At 35.6% G+C, this 21,961-nt stretch overlaps 2 protein-coding genes and 2 long non-coding RNA genes across 5 annotated transcripts; 3 read left to right on the top strand and 1 right to left on the bottom strand.

The window, feature by feature from the left end:
- Nucleotides 1-1,535: 1,535 nt before the first annotated feature.
- On the top strand, nt 1,536-3,963 carry LOC128227530 (uncharacterized). The gene is made up of 3 exons (XM_052938172.1): nt 1,536-1,952; nt 2,293-2,456; nt 2,929-3,963. The coding sequence occupies exons 1-3, from the start codon at nt 1,536-1,538 to the stop codon at nt 3,587-3,589; spliced, it is 1,242 nt and encodes a 413-aa protein (XP_052794132.1). The 3' UTR covers nt 3,590-3,963.
- A 1,495-nt stretch (nt 3,964-5,458) lies between these two features.
- On the bottom strand, nt 5,459-7,801 carry LOC128209177 (uncharacterized). 2 transcript variants are annotated; one of them, XM_052913478.1, is made up of 3 exons: nt 7,481-7,801; nt 7,052-7,247; nt 5,459-6,833 (listed from the first exon to the last, which is right to left on the bottom strand). In XM_052913478.1, exon 3 carries the CDS (start codon nt 6,794-6,796, stop codon nt 5,780-5,782), a length of 1,017 nt encoding a protein of 338 aa, XP_052769438.1. In that variant the 5' UTR covers nt 6,797-6,833; nt 7,052-7,247; nt 7,481-7,801; the 3' UTR covers nt 5,459-5,779. Both variants share the same exon structure in this region, with proteins under 2 accessions (XP_052769438.1, XP_052770227.1).
- Nucleotides 7,802-9,288: 1,487 nt separating this feature from the next.
- Nucleotides 9,289-12,930, top strand: LOC128236182 (uncharacterized). The gene is made up of 3 exons (XR_008261282.1): nt 9,289-9,456; nt 12,269-12,442; nt 12,799-12,930. It is a non-coding gene; the product is annotated as an uncharacterized LOC128236182 (long non-coding RNA).
- A 5,035-nt stretch (nt 12,931-17,965) lies between these two features.
- LOC128240507 (uncharacterized) lies at nt 17,966-21,720 on the top strand. Its single transcript, XR_008262181.1, has 3 exons — nt 17,966-18,089; nt 21,080-21,253; nt 21,597-21,720. It is a non-coding gene; the product is annotated as an uncharacterized LOC128240507 (long non-coding RNA).
- The last annotated feature ends 241 nt before the right edge of the window (nt 21,721-21,961 follow it).

Raw genomic sequence — 21,961 nt, 5'->3', positions numbered from 1 at the left:
AAAGCACTGTCATGTTATTGTTCACGTACCCTAGTTAAGCAAAAATTGCCACAGCAACGCCAAAAGTTAAGATATTCTGATTGTCTTTTCACTGATTTTTTTTTCTAAATAGTACTGATTCCGGTTTAGTCAAAATCTTTAATTGTGACTTTTCCACCTTTGGTGCCCTTTTTACAAGCGTCGTCACATTTAATGATATATTGATGTATTAAGTACAAAGAAATACGAATTGTCTGTTAGTATACTCATACAACTTGGTGGTGAGCTCATCGGGTCTATTTTTATACGTAATTCTAAATGCTTTTGAGGTTTTTAATTCAAACTTCATATACATATTGAATGTGTTGAGGGGAAGTGCTGTGCAAAAGAAACCTGTTTTTGTTGATAATATAATAATAATTACAGTTATAAGCCTTTGATTATTTATAAAAAAAACTTTTACTTTTCTCAATAAATCCATATGTTTCGAGGTAGTGACTTCAAACTTCACATACCTAGTGGCTGTGATGAGGAAAATTGCTAAAACTGTAGTCATAGAGTAATTGACCTTTGATTATTTTTCTCTTTTTCCTCTTTACTTCTGTTCAACTTTTTATTCTTTTTGAGGTATTGACTTCAATAGTACAACAGAAACATCATTTTTTATTGGTATATTTAAAAAATTATTGCCCTGTGTTTTTTTCATACTTGGCACTTATAAAGCAGTGCCCCAATTGATTACTTTTATTCTTCAAAGCGTACACCACTCTCAGTGATACTTCGTATTACACTATATTAGTGGCTGGGTATTGATCACACCCTGGGATAACTGTAGTTTTTGTTTGAAATAGTCTGCCCTTTGATGACGTCACGAGGTGATAGCCATTAAAAGAGCGCTTTTGAAGCGAGATGATCAATTTTCAGTGGTGGAATACGATATAGGGTATAGGACAGGTTTGATTTCATTCAAAGTATATTTAAGTATTCATGTAGCAAATGTTTCTTTTATTAATTGACCGAAATAGCCGCACCTTCAAGCAAATGATCGTGTTGTCACATATTTTCGCGACTTCCTTAATTGTTTAGTTATAAATATTTATCAAGCCCAGTGGTAAATATATTTTTCAAACCATATTTCAATGTTATAATATGCAATTTGACACATTTTTAATGTAAGATTTGTTGTTGCTGTATTTTTCAATTTTTGTCTTCTTTTTGCAGTCAACCGAATCTGTTCTGTTCATAAAAGCCAGTCAGACAGAATCTGTTTTGTTCACGAAAGCCATACAACTTGTTATGATAAAATACCTTCCAAATGAGTGACACTGAAATGAAAAGGACCCAAAGTATTGCAGCTGTGAAAACTCATGTGGAAAGAGTAATTAATAAATTTAAGAGCTTTCACATCTTCGACCAAGTGATTCAATTGTCACCGTTCGAAAGCATCAACCAGATATGATTTGCACTCTATTGTCCTTTCCGATAACTTGGTTACTTCCCCTGATTTCTAAGGGAGGCTACTCCATTTCCTACTTCCGGGGAATACATTTTGCAAGATGGCCGACGTAGACAATGAGATCACTGGGGCGTGTATGAATAACAATGAGTTGACACCATTTAAGGTCGTCGATTTGAAAAGATACCTTGCGAACCGGAAATTGAATGTATCAGGTCTTAAATGCGAATTGATTGAGAGGATAAAAGGCGCATATAGACTTTCTATAACTGACAAACGCGTGCTGGAGGAGAGAGATCGGGAAGAAAGAGAGAGAAGAGCAACCGAACGCTTTATCCTCCCATGTGGCGAGGGTGTTCCACCGCCATCAACACTGAAGGCATGGAAGTCCACTATTGATCTGTTTCCTGCTGTAGAGGAAAAGGATATATACAACTACATTGTACTGAAAAGAGACTCGAAACGTCAATTGAAGGCGAAGACTTATTATGTGGACGGACATGTACAGAAAGTTGAGGTATGTCAAATAGTGAGTTTATAATAAGTCTGAGGCTGTTTTTTCTGCCATGTTTACTTCATCTAGTTATATAATTAGCTCAAGGGGACTATTTTGACTTGGACATAAAAACAATTTGGTGTGAAAAATGTACTCAACATTTTTATGTAGGCGGGGCTAGCCACAATTAAGGGGGGTGGGGTGGATGCAAGCACATGTATGTGTCGAACCACACTGACTATATACTTATCTTAATTTTAAAAAAAATAATGTATTTTGTACAATTTTCATATGTTCTATGATGTATGTTGTTTATTTATTGTCATTTAAATTAAAATATTATTTATAATTTATTCTTCAGGTCCATCTCATAAGCGAAGAGTGCAGCCACTGTTATGTTCAAGCTTCCGTGCTGCCATCATTTCCAACTGCAGACAAAAGAAAGTCACCAGAGTACCAACCCTGGATCCTTCTGTCGAAAGTGACTGGCTGCATACACTCTGCGTTCTGCAACTGTCCAGCTGGGTAAGTTGAATTAATTTGTGATAAATCAAAGTCTCTGATCTGCATTGATGAAAGGTGTCAAACCCACACACGCTAGGCTATTTTGTCAGTATCATCAAATACTTAAACTTGGGGCATTCTTCAAACTATTTCATATCTTCTTATCAAACTTGGTACACTTGTTACAAGAGACAAAAAAGCACATGTTATAACTGTCATAATTTTGGCTTTCATGGTTAGCTGAGTTTTGCTATTTTTTTCTGAATGAAAGAACAGGCGAGCTTATGTATTGATTCAATGAACTCCCTTCACCGTGTTGGTGTTTACTTCTGGCACTGTTTGTGTTTTGTATGTTCATGGCCTACCAGGAAATACTAAGTGTAAAATACTGTGTATTCACCTCCATTTTCAAACTTTAATGTTTTGGAATATACATGTAAGTATAACAAGTAAAAAGGCACACATGTAAATGAATTGTTTTATTTTCATCTAGTGAAGGTGAATGCTGCAACCATATTGGTGCCCTGCTGTATGGACTTGAAGACCTGACGCGTAAAAAAACCCTTGCTCCAACATCCAAACCCTGTGCCTGGAACAACTTCAGCATGCTGTCTGCACCACGGAAACGTAAGCTGTCGCCTAGGAAATCTGAAGATCTTATGTTCTCAAAGAAGAAACTGTACAACGTGTCAGTGCGTAAAGTTTCTGTAAACAAAAACCATGAACTGAACTCTATCAATGGATGCACTGTTAACATTGACAGATTTAGGCAGAAACTGGTTGGTTCGAAGTTGAATGTAGGCTGGTCAAAAAACTTTGAAATTGAAACAACTGAAAATGAACCAGATCTCCCTGTGTTACATTCTGTGCCATTCAACTACCATGATAGTGTAAACTTGAGGGACAGTTCTAGTAAGACAGTGTTTTTGGATCATTTTGACTCTTTGAAGCAAAGCGCTGAAGAAATTCAATTAACTGAAATCTTAACAAGGGGCCAAAAAAGTGGGAAATGGCAAGAGGCCAGAAAAGAACGCCTAACAGCTTCAAACTTTGGCAGCATCTGTCGTAGGAAAGAATCAACTGAACCTGACGGACTCCTGCGGCAGATGTTGTATTCCAATTTCACAAGCAAGTACACAGAATATGGAATTTAACATGAGAAGGCTGCAAAGAAAATGTATGCGAAAGCAATGCAAACTGACCACAAAGGACTAGCAGTTAAAGACAGTGGTCTAGTTGTATGTGCCGACAGACCCTACCTTGGTGCCAGTCCAGATGGGCTTGTGTTCTGTTCACATTGTACAGAAAGTGTTGGTCTGGTTGAGATTAAGTGTCCTGCCTCTAAGAAATGGAGGATGCAAACGCCTGAGGAATGCTGTGAAGACAATGATTTTTTTTTGTCAGTTAGAGAATGGCAAGGTGTTACTCAAGGAAACACACAAATATTACTACCAGGTCCAAGGGCAGATGGGAATCACCGGGAGGAAATGGTGTGATTTTGTAGTTTGGACATGTGTAGGTCTTTCTATACAGAGAATTGCATTTTTGGGAATCATTTTGGCTGAAAATGTTGTGTCAACTTGACAGATTTTGCCTTGAATCATACATTCCTGAACTGTACGCACAACGTGTTAAAAGGGGAATGAGTCTGTTCAATTGATTTGTACATCGTCTAGTTATGTGTTGTTTATACATGTACATTTGAATGATCAATAATGGCAATTTATATGAATATCTTGTTTGCTTTCAGTTATTTTCATAACTATATTCAAAATGAAACTCCAAAATGACTGTATTGTTACTATGAATTTGAAAAAAGTTGTAAATCTAAATTTTGGGCAGTATTTTGAAAGTATGTGTACTTTTGTCAACATATTGTGATTATGCGATGCTGTAAATCTACTTTAATTATTTCCTTGTTTTATGTTTAACCTTTTCTACTTTTCCTTTCCATTTATCTAGTTTTCAGGGATGTATTTCTGAGCTTAATAAATGGACATATGTTTAACCTTTCAAGTGTGTTATTATTGCATTTAGTGTGCCGGATAGTGATAGCGTTTATATTGCCATTGTTTAAAGAAGTAGCTGAGTTTTACTCTAAAACAATTGAAGATGTTCAATTGAATATTGGTTTGCATGTAGCTACTGCACGGCCCATAACTCAAGACTGTCGAGTTGTTCTCCTTTTCTGACTTGCTAATTAAAAACAACAAATGAGTGTTACTTTCTTATGTTTGCAGGGTGCAAAACTTAAAGGGGCTATACACCGTGTGATGAAATATCGAAAAAAAAAGAAACTTGTCAAAAACTGACATAAACTTGGTATCAATGTGTACAATGCATTGAAACTAACTAACTGAAGTACCACATAGTATACAATTAATTTATTTTCGCATTATGTTTTCCATATTTCTCCATTAATTTTTTTTTACTGGGTATGTATACCTAGTAGAATTCATTCTTATGCGTGATTTGCTAGTTGATGATATCATGGGATATAACCAAGTAAGGTATATTAGCTTAAACATTCATATGGTTTCGGGTAAGCCTTCGTAGCAAAGTGGATACAACACTGGACAGCTATTTTGGTGACACTGGTTCGAACCATAGCTCAATTTTCTTTTACATTTTGGTATTTCTTTACCATTATCATATCAGAAGAGTAAAACATTTTATTAAATAATTTGTCCTGAGATTTGTTACAGAAAAAAACTTTATTGGTGCCAATCTGGTGTACAGTCCCTTTAAACATTGGGACATATTTAGCATGGGGCTAGTTTTTTTAATCTAATGTATCTTAAAGTTAACATTTGTCGGGCATTTCAGTTTGATCTATGGCACTCTTGCCTATTCTTATTTCCACTTAGTTCAATTATGAAACTGATATGAAAATGGTTCATACTGAAAAATCCTTTAAGCAATTCAATACTAATGATTTGAAGTACGTGGTAGATCAATTACACATGGCAAATAAAAAAAACTCATTTCAGAGCCAAACTTAATAAGTGATCTTTGACTTTTATTCTTAGAAATGTTACAAATAATAAAACCACAAAATACAAAGCAGATGTTTCACAAACAAAAAATTATATCAATAAATTGATCAGTTAATGCATACATGTTTCAAATCAAATCTTGAAATCCATTCACATGAGCATATTTCCTTATCCATTTTTGTCAAACCTGAATCAAATGTGTAATCTCATTTGTTATCATATAACTTGCTCGAAAAATTGATTTTAAAACAAAATTACAATTTCATTGTTCTAGTTAGAAGTATACAAGTTTTTATCCCTAAATCTAATGCTTGATATATACAAACGCTTTCATTGACACATGAGTTATTATTGAACAAGTGGTGGCCATAGATTTGTCAAATATGTGCATATTTTGAACACTTTAGAAATTCTCCTTGACTGTGTTATAGGAATATTGCCATGCAATATTCGAAAGTTCTTGATTCTCTCCATTTGCCTTTCAACATGTATTCGTAAACTTGCAATATCTTTTGTAAGGAGAACCTCACGTTTAGAGAATTGTTTTCCTTTCTGTTTAAATGGTGGAATAATGAGATGAATGCCTCTTGGAGTAGTAAGGTCTGTAATAGTGAAACCCTTATCAACCATTATGGCGTCTCCTTCTTCAAGCAAGTCCAAGAGTCCACATTTTTCTGTGAGTTTCTTGTCACTGGTACAGCCCACCCAACAGTCAGAAACAAAAGTTACAACACCATTTGGGCTTATACCCACCAAAATCTTATGAGTCATGTGAGACTTGTAATCACTGTACATTAAACTTTTCAAAGAAAGAGAACTGGATGTTTTACTGTAAATTTCAGTGCAGTCGATAATAATTCTAGTGTTAGAATATTTCTCTTTAAATTGTTCAGGCATGTTATTTTTCACTACCTCACGAGATGGCCATTGAACAAGAAAGGATAATTGTACATGTAAATAGTTGATCCATCTTTCAACAATGTCACTACATTGTGAAGTGGATATGCAAAACCTAGTACCTAGATCTTCAAATAACAGACCTAGACGTAGGCGCATCAGCACCATGAAAAATTCATCCAGAACACTTAGAGTTCTTGGCCGTCCTCCATCTGAATCTTTATAGTTAAGTTTCCGCCTTGATGTCCGCACTTCAGCTTCATCCTTGATTTCATCAAACAAAGCTTCAAACACAACTCGATTAGGGATTCCGGTGTAAAAACTGACCAAATTGTCATTGTATTTTACGTCATCATATGTGAGCATAGGTAGCTGACATTGTACACCAAAGTCTCTAGTAGAATGTTCTGTTTGTGAACTGAAGTCTGCTGTTTTTCCCAGGAAACTTTCTTCAGTTTGTACTTCCATCACTGCACAGTTGTTCTCAGTCTGTGTGTCACAACATTTGAAACATATACAAATTGATCATGTACCCATTTACCACATCTTACATGTACAGTCTGGTAACCCTAACCAAATGTTTGTTTTTTTGGCCTTAAACATTTACAACAACTTAAATTTTCCTATTTTTGTTAAAGAATGAAGAAAAATGATCAGAAGTAATTAACTAATCAGATCGATTTCATAGCACAAGAAGCAATATATATATATATTGAACAATACCTAAAGGACTGATTCTGTGGCTGTAGTCTGGTCCCATGCAGTAATCATGCAGGTGGACAGAGGTATCAATGGCATGCCCGGAAGGGGATACAAATGACAGTTGTGGCTGTATACTATCATCATTTGACAGTTCTAGGTCTAAATCGTCATTGAGCGTATCACCATCATCATCATCACCTACGTCTTCATCAAGGAGCTGAAATTGCAAATGAAACTGTATAAGATAAATGTTTTAGTACAAAATCTGCCAGGCTATATGGTACACATTTTTCCAGGCTGTATTTGAAAACAATTCTTTAATCATTTCTTAAATTACAAAATTTACAAATAAGTGCTGTGACATTGTTTTTAAGCACCGTTGATATAACATAATTCATTTTGAGGTGCATGTAAGGAAGAATTTAAACTAATATAAGAAATAAAAAATACCGTTGGCTGGAAGGTTTTGGTAGCACCAGTCTCAGTTGGAAACATAGATGGAAGTGTATGCTGGAATGAAGGTCCTCTGAAGCCAACAAAATGCTCACTACACAATCGCCTGTGTTCATTCCACTGGAACGATCTCATGACCGTTTTACATCTCTGCACCCACACACGTTTTAAACGTTTGTTCTGAGGAAAACGGTGCAATGACACTTTTCTCCCATCAATAACCTTTCCTCTGTAAATTCCTTTACAAATACAACAGTACTTAGGGGTTTTCCTGCCCGTTTTCTTTATTAGTTTTGAATCTTTACTTTCCATTTTCACTTGTTGCTGTTTACTTCCTGGTTTGTGTAGTCCCCGGAAGTAAATTTCCGCTTTCTGCGCATGCCCACTTGAAGAGTATTCAGGGAAAGATAATCGAGTTATCGGAAAGGACAATGAAATAAACGTTATCCCAGGACAAAATTATAACTTAGTGCACAGACAGAATTTAACCCCGGTTAGAGCTACCTAGTTTTTTGACGTGCCCCAAGTGTATAGTACTGTCATATGGGGCCCCCATTAACTGTCCCTCCCGGAAGACGATTAGTATATTTTTAATTGGTGCGGGGGAAATCGAACCTGCGACCCCTGAAATTACATTCAAATGTGTTACCTATAGACATAGATCAGCCACATGGACTCTAATTTCTTTGGTGTCCGCACTCATTAGACCCACTAGATCCTACTTTTTTGTCATCAAATGATATTTTGGCGCGAAAGTTCATCGCCAAGGTGTAAATTTGATTAGAAGAGTGTCGGGCGATGGTAAATCTTTTAAGTTATAAAAGCAAATAAGATGGATTGGCGTTTGAACACAAAATGGAAAACGTCTATTTCAAGTTCGGGTTCATGACGTAAGTTTCAACTGCCTCCAGATATGCTACCCTTAACTGTAAATAATAGTAACTTCGCGCATGCGCAGATGGCAGAGTGATCTATAAAAAAACCGATTACTGTACCAAATCATGTAGACCGACAAAATACTATCTACGAAAATAAATGTTTGCATTCACCTTCGAATCCGTGCTGCGCGATATGGAGCTTCAGTAAATGCCCATAAAATATGTGCGAACACCAAGAAATATTTAAGGAATGAAATCGGTAAGTAGGTTCATTGTCTGAAGGCGGATAAGCGTTTAAAAAACGTGTGTTTATAGTGTAACATTATACAGCAACCAGTGTAAAGCCCGAAATGTTGTCATTTATCAATATCATTGACTTAACATTGTGTTTTTAATGCATTTGTACCTTATCAGGGGCGTATCCAGGCTTTACTAAATGTTACGCACGAGTGTGTGGGAGGGGGAATATCCCTGTAGCCGTAAGGGGGTTCGGATGGGGATGGGGTCACAGGGGAAAAAATGGAAAATGGAACTAACATGTTGAGCACTGATGTGTATTTGGATGGATTTATAGGTTCGAGGCTGCCGGTTTGTAGTTATCAAGTGATTGATTTAGACTCAGTAGGCTTTCTAACACAGAGAAGCAATGCTTACTTTAGCTGATCTTCCCTTTATTCTGATATTAATATTTAGCTTAGCCCTCGACTTTGATGCCATTTTTTGCCATATTTTTTCTTTTTCATTGTTCAAATTGATGTTACGCACATGCGTAAGTGCATAACGCTGGCTACACCCCTGCTTATCTATTACCTCTCATCAATATCATGTCCAGGATAATCAGTCAAATTCTAAATTTAGAAGAGCAAATATATTACACGAAGCTACGACAATTACCATTCACGGTGGCAGTGAAGCGTACATTCGACTTATTTGCTTATGAGAGAGCATGTTTGTTGGTTATTTAGAGGAGACAATACGGCTTGATATTTTGTCAGAAGCGGTCGTTGGAAAAGCTTGGATCCAAGATGAACAGTAAAGGTGTCGTCGTGCTTCTTGTGTGCTGTCTATTAGCCATACAGCTGGCCTCGGTGAACGGTAGGCTCTTACTACAGTTATGCTTTGATTCTTATCTGGAGGATAAATTCATGTGTTTTAATAGTTGGGAATTGCTTTAAAAAGCTGAGTAATTTATTTCTATGACGACACATATTGGAAAGTATGCGGTTATTCGACGTTGTAGTGTATTTATTATTGTCATTTACCATACCTGTCAAAAGTGTCGAAAGTCTTAGACTATGTATGGGTATTTTTGTTTAAAGAAACCTGACAGTGAACTTGTTTTTTTTAATCTTGTGTAGGCCACTTAATGAAAGGCTGAATGAATCTTCAGCGTTAAACTGTGTACGTTTATTGTGCAAAACGGAAGCTCAATAAAAAGAACATGATTTTTATTTCAGCATCTTATCCTTTTAATGTTTCGTAATGGCAAATTTCAGTTTCTGGTCGATGCATTTTGTTTGAATATGCCGTAAAGGTCAATCTAACTAGCATACAAGTTATATATTCCTTGTAGATGGGAATCTTACCTTATCAGAAGTGTAAACATTATTAGATTATCTTCATTATTGTAGGAACTATGTTCCATTGATAGATCCGTTTGGAATTGATGAATTTCTGCACATGTTCACCTTATATTTATTTTTATATATATACTATCTTTTTTTCATGAAAAATTGTGGAATATTTTTTTTTAAATGACATATATCCACTATCTTGACCAAAAAAAAACAACATATTAAAAATAAAATTTTATAAAAAAAATATATTACTGTATCCAGCCAATGTGACGAGCACCTGAGTACACATACCTTCCTTTAATATGCAGAGGGTTCAACGTCAAATAGTTCCTCTAAAAATCGCGTTTTTAAGATTATTTATTTTCAATTACCCATTTTAGCTGCACAAGAAGTCGTTAAAAAATTGATGCACAAAATCCACATAATTATGCTAAATAGGTCCAAAATATTTTGACTAAAAACACAGTTTCAAGCCATGCAATTTTCTATTTCCACTTTATATAAACAAACACTCGCTCATACCTGTTTTAGGCCTGAAAGAACATAGGCTATAAAACCGAGAGGAGCTTACACGTCTGACCTACGGGTAGGCGTATTTATATATAGTTTGTTCCGCATCTAACATGTCCGTCACTTAAAATTCAGAACAAATAAATAACGTTGGACCCGCTGATGTGGTATGTACACCGACGATAACGCGCCCTTTAAGCAATAAGAGCGAGGAGTTTTAGCACCATACTTGTTTGCGATATATGATGAATGAGAATTCTGCCATTTCTTGAGATCAACCCAGCTTGCGCGAAAACGCGAAATATTATTAAGTAAACTTACGTTGTCGGATATACATTTTTAGCTCGACTGTTCGAAGGATTAGGAGGCTTAACTACTAGCCCCAGCGTCGGCGTCGGCGTTGGCGTTGGTGTCCGGTTAAAGAGTAAGGGCAGCTTGGCATTTTCACTTATAACTCCAATACCCTTCATTCAATTCACCTGATACTTCACACAGTTGTTCATGACCATCACACTATGAGGTTAGATAACTTCATAATTAGTATCCTTAATACAAATTATGGCCACTGATTGATTCTACTTAATACTTCGCACAATTATTGACGACCGTCTTACAAATTATGTCCTTTGATTGATTTTTTTATATTTATTTTTTTATTTTCATTTCATTTGACAGGAACATTTTTAAATTTTTAACCTGAAATTTTACAATGAGAAAACAAGTTATAAGAATGATTTGCATCAATGTTCGGGCGGGCCGGCCTGAGGGCAGCGTCAAACTCAACTATGGTGTCGAAAGTTTGACATCTAAGGACCAAACTTGGTATATAGGAAGAGCAACTAGGATCAAGGTCAAGGTTAGGATAGTATTGATAATAAAAAGGTTGGTATTGAACAACTTAAGTAAGTGTCGACATATTGCGACTAAATTAGGTACATATGAAGGGTTTATAGAGACCCTTCATAGGATTGTGTTTGGGGCCCCGTGAGTCATGGTCAAGGTTCAGGTCACTGTTGCTAAGAAAGAAAAATGGTTAGTACTTATTAACTTAAGTAAGGGATGACATAGTATGACCAAACTTGGTATATAATAAGAGTTTATGGAGACCTTTGATTGGATTACATTTCTGGCCCCTAGGGTCAAGGTCACTGCTACTAAAAATAACTGTTTGGGACTGGATATCTTTAATTTTGGTAAACATATTGTGACCAAACTTATAAATGTAGGAAGAGTTTATGGGGGACTTCCATGGGGTTGTGCTACGGGCACCACGGGTCAAGGTCTCTGTGACAAAAAAATAGAAAAAACAACAGTTGAAACTGAATCTCAAAACAAAGGCTAAAGTTTTGTCAGTCGTTGAAAACCTGATTTTGTCACATCTAGGCAATTCTTGTTTACTGTTTAATTTGAATTTTGTATTGCCCTTGACAGGTACATATTACATCATTATTGTATTTATTTCTAGGACAAAGCGGCGTAGTCGAGTAGCTCTTAGTATATTTCCATGTGTCGTTCCACTTATCCCACACACAAACACAACCATTGAACACTTTACATCCGTTTCGCGTGGTTGGTCAAAAGATCGAACTCGCAAAAACAATACTACTACTACTACTACTACTACTACTACTACTACTACTACTACTAATACTACTACTACAACTGCTGCTGCTGCTACTGCTGCTCCTGCTGCTGCTGATGATTCTGCTGTGGCTGCTGCTGCTCCTGTTGCTGCTACTGCTACTGCAACTCCTCCTCCTCCTACTACTACTATGTATGTGTACGTGTACCCGCAGGTATTTGTGATGTGAATATTTCAGGTATCTGCTACCAGTACATCTGTAAGCGGCGTTGTGACTACAGGGCGCCAAACTACGATGAATATGCCTTCCGGTACTTGTGGCCGATTGCCTGCGGGCGGAGGAACGTCATTCGCTGGGGAGTGAAGGCGTGTTGTCGAACGATGGGCCGATATTAAATCCATATTTCGAAACGTACGTTTTCTTTGCTATGTGCTCGGGTGTTGCAGAAAACATAAAAATTTCAATCAATTATATTCGAAGTCTTCCCGCTGTTTTGCTTTTGTTTAAGGCATCACCATAGAAAAAAAAAAGAAACAGTATAATTATTGATGCTGACTCTTTTCACTTGATGGCGTCATTGTTTCGAATATAAACATGTAGGGCGTACTTGTTGTAAGTTTTACGTATAGCGCTACGGTAATTTAATCCTTGAACATTTACATTAAACTAGCGTTGTGACGTTTTCTCAAAATGAAAAAAATGCTAACCAAATTCTTCTTTGCCAATTATCTTAACTCTTTTTCATCAATTATCTTACTCTTTTTCAGATAATATCAGACGGATCAAGGTCAAGTGGAAACAAATAAATTCCAGCAAAACCCTGATGTTAAGCGATAAGAATGAAATTGTTCTTGTTTATTGTTATATCTGTACACATATAAATCATTGGTTGAAGATGTGTTCGTGTTTGTGTTTAATTTTCGAAAAGTAATACCTTGTCTTACAGCGAAAGGTCCTTGCCGTATTTATATTATCACTTATTTCTTCTTTTTTTCTCGTTATTTTATCTCCTTTCAATTTGAAAATTATAAGTTAACGACAAAATTAATCGCTGATATGAAACGTATATCTAACAACGATGTGTTTGAGAAAGAAAAAACACACTTACTGACACTTTTAAATGATTACTAAAGTCTTTCAGTTAGTGTTTGTGGCTACCAGTTGTTGAAATCAATTTTTATTGAAAAGCATGTTCGAAAATATATTGTGTTTAATGGATTAGCGGATTTTTATTTTTAAATTCGCCTAAAAATTATTTTGATGAGCCAGCAGAAGCCGTTACTGATTTAAACCATGTTCATTGGTATATTTAAACAGTGGCTGGGTCACAGTTTCCAGCATAAATTTGTCGTTCTAATGCTCCGAGCCTGTCACATTTAAATCAATAAATGGGTATTAATAAATGCTAACTCATCCTAAAAGCAACTCGAAATATCGGAATCTTTTGTTTTATTTCATCACAAATTACTATCATATTCACACATGAAATTAACATTTAAAGTGACACTCTTATTCAAAATCAATACAAATGCATGTATAACAAAACGAGATTTTGAGTAATAAACCTTTAATGCTCCCTAAATAATGCATTTATGGAAAATAATAATTACTAATTACAAGATTGTAACCGTGTATGTACAAGCTGACAATGGAAAAATATTAAATGATTGGTGAGTGCTAAAATATTTACTGTGATCTACTATCGTCTCATAAGGTATATATACCGTGTTTTCTGTGCCTTTCATTCAAATTAAACTCGGTATCCTTTATAAGAACCATTGTATTCGGCATTTATTAATATTTTTTGGTATATTAAAACAATGGTATTAATTGTGGTGAATCTTATTTGGGAGTAAGAAAAACATCTTAAACGATTCATCACAGGTATTGGTATATTTAACCATATTCTGTTAAAACATAATCATATTTTTATCACTTACAGAAGTCTATTAAATCCATCATTTTATTTTCCAGAACAGGCAATCGAATTATGATAATATAAATGTAACTTGGACAAGTCTTTATTATATAAATACTTCACGCACATGTCAAAATAAAATGTATGTACATGTTTTTTCTTGTATTGTACGAACATTAAGTCTGGCACCCCTATGCCAAATCAGTCACGCGCAACAACGCGCCATTTTGTCCCAGTTTATATATGTAGTTTATGAAAATTAACTGGGACATCTATAAAGCACAATATTTTTTTTTGCAAATTGTATATTTACAAAACGAATGAAAGCATCTTATAATAGCGCTGTTTCATAGGCACTGTTAACGTCATCATTGAACTTAAATAACTATGCATGATGACGTCAGTAAACAACGCCAGTTGCGCTGAAATGCAATAAAAATGCGTTCTCAACGTCATTTTTATACCAATTAAAGTTTTAAATTATATATAAAAGAAATAATAGCATTTATATTGATTATTGTGCTACATCAGTACTTGGATTTAAATTTACTTCAAATATAGTCTTACCGTACCAGATGAAACAACTTATATGCATGTAATTAATATTCAACGGTCTACCTAAGCCACGCTTACTGGAAAAAGCACACAATATGATTGAATATAGCAAAAACAAATGTTAGCTAACACGATTGATCACATTTAAATATAAAACATAGTTAAAAACTTGTTGTGACTTGTATGTATCAGCGCGTAACAGCCACGAAATAATTTGTTATATTTGTATTGCTTTTTATGGCAAATCACGTTTTCTTTAAGATTTAGTATGCAAACACGTAGCAAGTGATAGGTTGGGTAAAACAGTGGTATGATGTCAGTGACCATTGCATTGCGGTTTATAGAAAAGGGTTTTGCATATTTTGATGGTCTAGACCTACTAGTTCAATAATCCGATCGATGGCCCCAATGGCGTCCAATACACCCTTTCAACGTATATATCGTGTTTGAAATTATCTGCCCTTTGATGACGCTACGAGGTGAAAACCTATAACAGAGGGCTTTTGAAGCGAGATGATCAATTTCAGCGGTGAAATGCGATATAGGATACAGGACAGATTTGATGTCATTCAAAATATATTAAAGTATTCATGTAGCAAATGTTTCTTGTATTAATTAACCGAAATAGCCGCACTTTGAAGCAATTGATCATTTAGATCATTTAGATCATTTTGTCACATATTTTCGCGACTTACTTTATTGTTTAGCAATAAATATTTATCAAGCCCAAGTGGTAAATATATGTTTTCAAACCATATTTTAATGTTATCATATGAAATGAGACACATATTTATATATAAGATTGTGTTTTTTTTGTGTTTTTTTCATTTTTGTCTTCTTTTTGCAGTCTATCTGAATCAGTTTTGTTCCTGAAAGCCATACAACTTGCTTTAATGAAATACCTTCCAAATAACTGACATTGAAGAGAAAAGGACCCGAAGTATTGTAGCTGAAATAACTCATGTGGCAAGAGCAATTATAGAATGTAAGAACTTCCATATTTTCGACCAGGTGATTCAATTGTCACCTTTCGGTAGCATCAACCAGATATGAGTTGTACTAAACGTTATCCCACGACAAAATTATGCCTTTTTTATAATATTATAATAGTAAATATGGATTGTGCACAACAGAAACTTTAAATGTTAGGATTTTAATCTCACATTTAAGGCGGGTCAAGTGATATATTGGAATGTGTATATTAAACTATCAAAGTACATGTTTTGTTTGTTCCTCTATGAGAAATAACACAAATGCGCCATTATGTTATGTTTACAAAGGAAGTCACAGACTGCACTTCTCTTTCAATAAGATCTATATGTCTAAGAAATCAATACATTTGATACTTTTCAAGTTATGCGCCGTATAGTGTTCGTACACATTTCACATTAAAGGAGGTCATAATTTAAAACTTAAAGCTATAATTATACTCACATGTAAGGTATGAGCATATATTTTCTGGCAACATGTGTTCCAAGTTTCATATGGATATCTTGACCTGTGCTTGAGTGTGTAATGAGTAGATCTATCTCATTAGCTTGATATTCTTCAAAAAGAGACAAGCTAAAAGGTGAAGTAGTATAGCAGAGAGCAAAAAACATCAACAAAACATGATAAGAAGACAATCAAGTTATAAATCATTTAAACTTAATTATTACAGTAAATTTAAGAAACAGTTAAAGGTCCAGGGTAGATTTTCTAAATTCCATTGCAAATTTGATGAATCTAACAGTATTTAGTAATTACTAGTTGATTTGCTTAGTACTACAGATTTTAACATATTCAGAGAAGGCCAGGAGGTGTTGCCTAAGTATGTTTGTCTCAATCCATTGTATAGTGTACAACACAACATGAAATGGTACTCGTCTTCTATCAAATTTGAAGAACAACATTTACATTAACTGTCAGCTCTGGCACTACCAGAATATCTTGCAGTTTATAATATATGAACGCCTCATACCCTATTTCGAGCACACATCAAATGATCGCTGACAATCATATTCTGGAAATTTTCTGCGTCTATGATGCGAGTATGATAGCCAAGCATAATTTGTCTGAATGTTAAATGTAGTCGAAATATTCTGTTGTTGTTTTAGGTTTTGTGTGTGTAAGCTAATTTATACTCGCACTCGGGCATTGCCCATTTGGTCAGTGCTCCGATAAGAGTGTCAGTTTGTTTTAAGATTTTAGGTTTTTGTAGCATATTGCGCAGACAGAATGTAACCCCGGTTAGAGCTACCCTTGTTCGTTAACGTGCTCCAGTGTATAGTGCTGTCATATGGGACCCCGATTTAACGTCACTCTCGGAAGACGATTTTTATTGGTGCGGGGGAAATCGAACCTGCGACGCCTGAAATGACTGTCAAGCGTGTTACCTCTAGACCACATATCAGCCAAATGGACTCTTATTTCTTTGGTGTCCGCACTTATAAGACCAACTAGATCCTTCCTTTTTCTCACCAGATGATATTTTGGCGCGAAAGTTCAACCGCCAAGGCGTAAATTTGATTAGATGAGTGTCGGGCGATGGTAAATTTTAAAAGTTATAAGAACAAATAAAATGGGCTGACGTTTGTACACAAAAACACCGAAACATAAACGCTTATGGCACTTTTGTTGATATTGTTGAAATTTAGATTAGTATAATTACCTAGTTATGTTTACTCAGATGCCCTCGTAAAGTTTCATTTTTTCATAATGATCAACACAATATCACACATTTTAGTATTGAATTAGCTTGATTGGTTGTAAAATATAAAGAGCATATTAAAGGAAAAAAACGTAAATGAAAATTTGTATTGAAATATTTTTTGCAGTGAATAGTTCTCAACAGGATTTGATAGCTGATTACACATCTATTTCAAGTTCGGGTTCATGCTTCAACTGCAACTGCCACCAGATATGCAACCTTTTACTGTAAACCATAGTTACTTCGCGCATGCGCAGATGGCAGAGTGATCTTGGAGAAAAAAGATTACTGTTAATAATTTAGACCGATAAAATACCATGGACGAAAATAAATGTTTGAATTCACCTTCAAATCAGTTCTGCGTGATATGGAGCTTCAGTAAATGGGGCAAATCCTCAATTGGCCCATAAATATGTGCAAACACCAAGAAATATTTAAGGAATGAAATCGGTAAAGTGGCTCATTGTCTTAAGGCGGATAAGCATATAACAAAACAAGTGTTTATAGTGTTACATTATTTAACAACCAGTGTAAAGTCATTACCGAAATGTTGTCATTTATCAATATCATTGACTTACCATTGTGTGTTTAATGTATTTGTATCTATCAATTACCTCTCGTCGATATAATGTTCAGGATGATCAGTCAAAATCTAGATTTCAAACAGAAAAATAATTACACGTAGCTACGACAATGACCAATCACAGTAGCACTGAAGCGTACATTCGACATATTGGCTTATGGAGCACGTGTGTTGGTTATTAAGAGGAGACAGTACGGCTTGGTTTTTTATCACAAGCAGTCGTTGGAAAAGCTCGGATCCAAGATGAACAGTAAAGGTGTCGCTGTGCTTCTTGTGTGCTGCCTGCTAGCCATACAGCTGGCCTCGGTGAACGGTAGGCTCTTACTAGAGATATGCTTGATTATTATAATCTGGAGGATAAATTCATGTGTCTTAATAGTTGGGGATTGCTTGAAAAGCCGAGGAACTTCTTTCTATGACGACACATATTGGAAAGTATATGGTTATTTGACGTTATAGTGTATTCATTATTGTCATTAACCATACCTGTCAAAATTTTCAAACGTCTTATATACAGTGAAAACTCACTAAACCGGACAAGGTCAGGACTGGGCAAAATTTCCGGTTTAGTGAGGATTCCGGTTTAGTGAGGATTTGATGTACGGAGTAAGTTTCCTCAAAATATTAACTAAGTTAACCTTTATAGGGAAGTTGGAAATTGGAATAAAATAAAAACACATAAAGATAACATTTATTTTACATCAACGATGGTTCAAGTAACTTGAAATAATGCATAGAGTATACATGTATATTTATTTATATATCAATGTACATTACAGATACAGTTTATACAGTTTTAGACGGAAGTTGAGACATGATTAAAGCACATGCAAAAGTGATAAACATAATTCTGCGTATTTATTATCATCTTTTTTCCGAGTCTAAAAAAATAAAACAACTGCTTGTTAAGTATGTTTGATAGTTTGATTAACGCACCGCTCTAATTTGATTCACTCATAGATGTCTTTAGATAAAACAACGATCCAAAATGATCACTTAATAACCGTTTCTAGTTCTTTATTTTCTGCAACAAACAAATTAATGTTTCAATCAATTTTCTTTTCACAAGTTTGATAAACGTTTGATTATCGCGCGGCAGTCAATCCACAGCGCAATCATCATTATCGATTATCGAGTTATCACAACATCAAAGGTGCAATATTTAACGACGCACCGGCTGTCAAGACAAAGTGACACGCGATTCGCGAATTCCTAATACACAAAATCATTTTGACATGTTTGAACAAATATATGTCCGGTTTTGCGAGGTAAAATTACGTTGACAACTAACAAATTTTCTCGATTTTTTGTCCGGTATCCGGAATTCCGAGGTTCCGGTATTGTGGGGATTATTTTACATTGAAAATAGAAGGGGAAAATCGGGACTCTGAAAAAAGTCCGGTATCCCGAGGATTCCGGTTTTGTGGAGATCCGGTTTAGTGAGGTTCCACTGTATAAGAATATGTATGGGGATTTTTTTTTCAAGTAAACTGTTGTTGTTTTTATCTTGTGAAGGCCATTTAATGAAAGGAGGAATGAATCTTCAACGTTAAACTGTGTACGTTTTTTTGTGCAAAACGGAAGTTTCAATAAAAAGAACCTGATTTTTATTTCAGCATGTTATCCTTTTAATGTTAGTTTTCCCTTCCGTTAAAGGACAAAACGGTTCAGTTGTTTCTGTTGCCAAAAATGAAAATACGGTATATACACATACATTAAACTCGACCTTAATTACGGAATTTACACATACCTTAAACGCGGTCTTAAAAACTGTATATGCATATGGCTTAAATGCGTACTTATATACTGACCATACTCGTACACATACCTTAAACGCGGTCTTAAAAACTGTATATGCATATGGCTTAAATGCGTACTTATATACTGACCATACTCGTACACATACCTTAAACGCGGTCTTAAAAACTGTATATGCATATGGCTTAAATGCGTACTTATATACTGACCATACTCGTACACATACCTTAAACGCGGTCTTAAAAACTGTATATGCATATGGCTTAAATGCGTACTTATATACTGACCATACTCGTACACATACCTTAAACGCGGTCTTAAAAACTGTATATGCATATGGCTTAAACGCGTCCTTACAGTTATACTGATCATACTCGTACAAATACCTTAAACGCGTCCTAAAATACGGTATGTACACAAACCTTAACCGCGTCCTAATATACGGTAAATGTATATACACATACCTTCCTTTAATATGCAGAGGGTCCAACATCAAATAGTTCCTTTACAAACCGCGTGTTGATAGTCTAGAACCACTCAAGGAATTGCGTTTGGGGCAACTAGGATCAAGGTCAAGGTTATGATAGTGTTGATAGTAAAAAGGTTGGTATTGAACAACGTAAATAAGTGTCGACATATTGCGACTAAATTATGTATATATGAAGGGCTTATAGAGACCCTTTATGGGATTGCGTTTGGGGCCCCGTGAGTCATGGTCAAGGTCCAGGTCACTAAGAACGAAACATGGTTAGTTCTTATTCACTTAATTAAGGGTTGACATAGTGTGTCCAAACTTGGTATATAATAAGAGTCAATAGAGTACTTTGATTGGATTGCATTTCGGGCCCCTAGGGTCAAGGTCACTGCTACTAAAAATAGCTGTTTGGTACTGAATAACTTTAATTTTGGTAAACATATTGTGACCAAACTTGTAATGTAGGAAGAGTTTATGGAGGACTTACATTGTGTTGTGCTACGGGCCCATCGGATCAAGGTCACTGGACAAAAAATAATAGAAAAAACAGTTGAAACTGAATCTCATAACAAAGGCTGAAGTTCTGTCAGTCATTGAAAACCTGGTTTTGTCACATCTAGGCAATTCTTGTTTAAAGTTTAATTTGACTTTTGTATTGCCTTTGACAGGTCCATATTTCATCATTATTGTATTCATTTCTAGGACAAAGCGGCGAAGTCGAGTAGCTCTTGTATATTTCCATGTGTCGTTCCACTTTTCCGACACACAAACACAACAATTGAACACTTTACATCCGTTTCGCGTGGTTGGTCGAAAGATCGAACTCGCAATAACAATACTACTACTACTACTACTACTACTACTACTGCTGCTGCTGCTGCTGCTGCTGCTGCTGCTGCTGCTGCTGCTAATCCTGCTGCTGCTAATCCTGCTTCTACTGGTACTGTTGTTGCTGCTGCTGCTACTGCTACCGCTACCACTACTGCTACTGCTGCTGCTGCTGCTCCTGCTGCTACTGCTACTGCTACTGTTACTACTACTTGCAGGTATTTGTGATGTGAATATTTCAGGTATCTGCTACCAGTACGTCTGTAAGCGGCATTGTGACTACAGGGCGCCAAACTACGATGAATATGCATTCCGGTACCTGTGGCCGATTGCCTGCGGGCGGAGGAACGTCCGTCGCTGGGGAGTGAAAGCGTGTTGTCGAACGATGGGCCGATATTAAATCCATATTTCGAAACGTACGTTTTCTTCACTTTGTGCTAGGGTGCTGCAGAAAAAAATCAATCATTATGTTCGAAGTCGTCCCGCTATTTTGCTTTTGTTTAAGGCATCACCATAGAAAAAAAAGAAACAGTTTAGCTATTGATGCTGACTCTTTTCACTTGATGACGTCATTGTTTCGAATATAATCGTGTAGGTCGTACTTGTTGTAAGTTTTACATATAGCGCTACGGTAATTTAGTCCTTGAACATTAACATCAAACTAGCGTTTTGACATTTCTCAAAATGAGGAAATGCTAACCAAATGCTTCTATGTCAATTATCTTACTCTTTTTCATCAATTATCTTACTATTTTTCAGAAAATATCAGACGGATCAAGGTCAAGTGAAAACAAATAAATTCCAGCGAAACCCTGCTGTTAAGCGAAGAATGAAATTGTTGTTGTTTTTTTGTATCTGTACACGGATAAATCTTTAGTTGAAGAAGTGTTCGTCATTGTCTTTTATTTGCGATTAGTTATACTTGTCTAACAACGAAACGTCCTTGTCGTCTTTATATTATCACTTAGTTCATACTTTTCTCGTCAATTTATCTCCTTTCATTTTCAAAATATACGTTTACGACGATTTAAATCTCTGATATAAAACAAAGGAATCTTTGCCATTTTCCCGTACTTTTACATTGATTGCAATTCAGCGAAAATTCTATGTTTTGCTCTGAAAAT

The sequence above is a fragment of the Mya arenaria genome, chromosome 1 (assembly GCF_026914265.1).
Source record: "Mya arenaria isolate MELC-2E11 chromosome 1, ASM2691426v1".
Lineage (NCBI taxonomy): Eukaryota > Metazoa > Mollusca > Bivalvia > Myida > Myidae > Mya > Mya arenaria.
The sequence above is the reverse complement of the archived record's forward strand: the minus strand, read 5'-3'. Positions and strand labels throughout refer to the sequence as shown.

Coding starts and splice junctions, on each gene's coding strand:
- LOC128227530 (XM_052938172.1), top strand. CDS start 1,536: ATGGCCGACGTAGACAATGAGATCACTGGGGCGTGTATGAATAACAAT. Junction 1,953..2,292: donor GACATGTACAGAAAGTTGAG/GTATGTCAAATA, acceptor TTTATTCTTCAG/GTCCATCTCATAAGCGAAGA. Junction 2,457..2,928: donor TTCTGCAACTGTCCAGCTGG/GTAAGTTGAATT, acceptor ATTTTCATCTAG/TGAAGGTGAATGCTGCAACC.
- LOC128209177 (XM_052913478.1), bottom strand. CDS start 6,796: ATGGAAGTACAAACTGAAGAAAGTTTCCTGGGAAAAACAGCAGACTTC.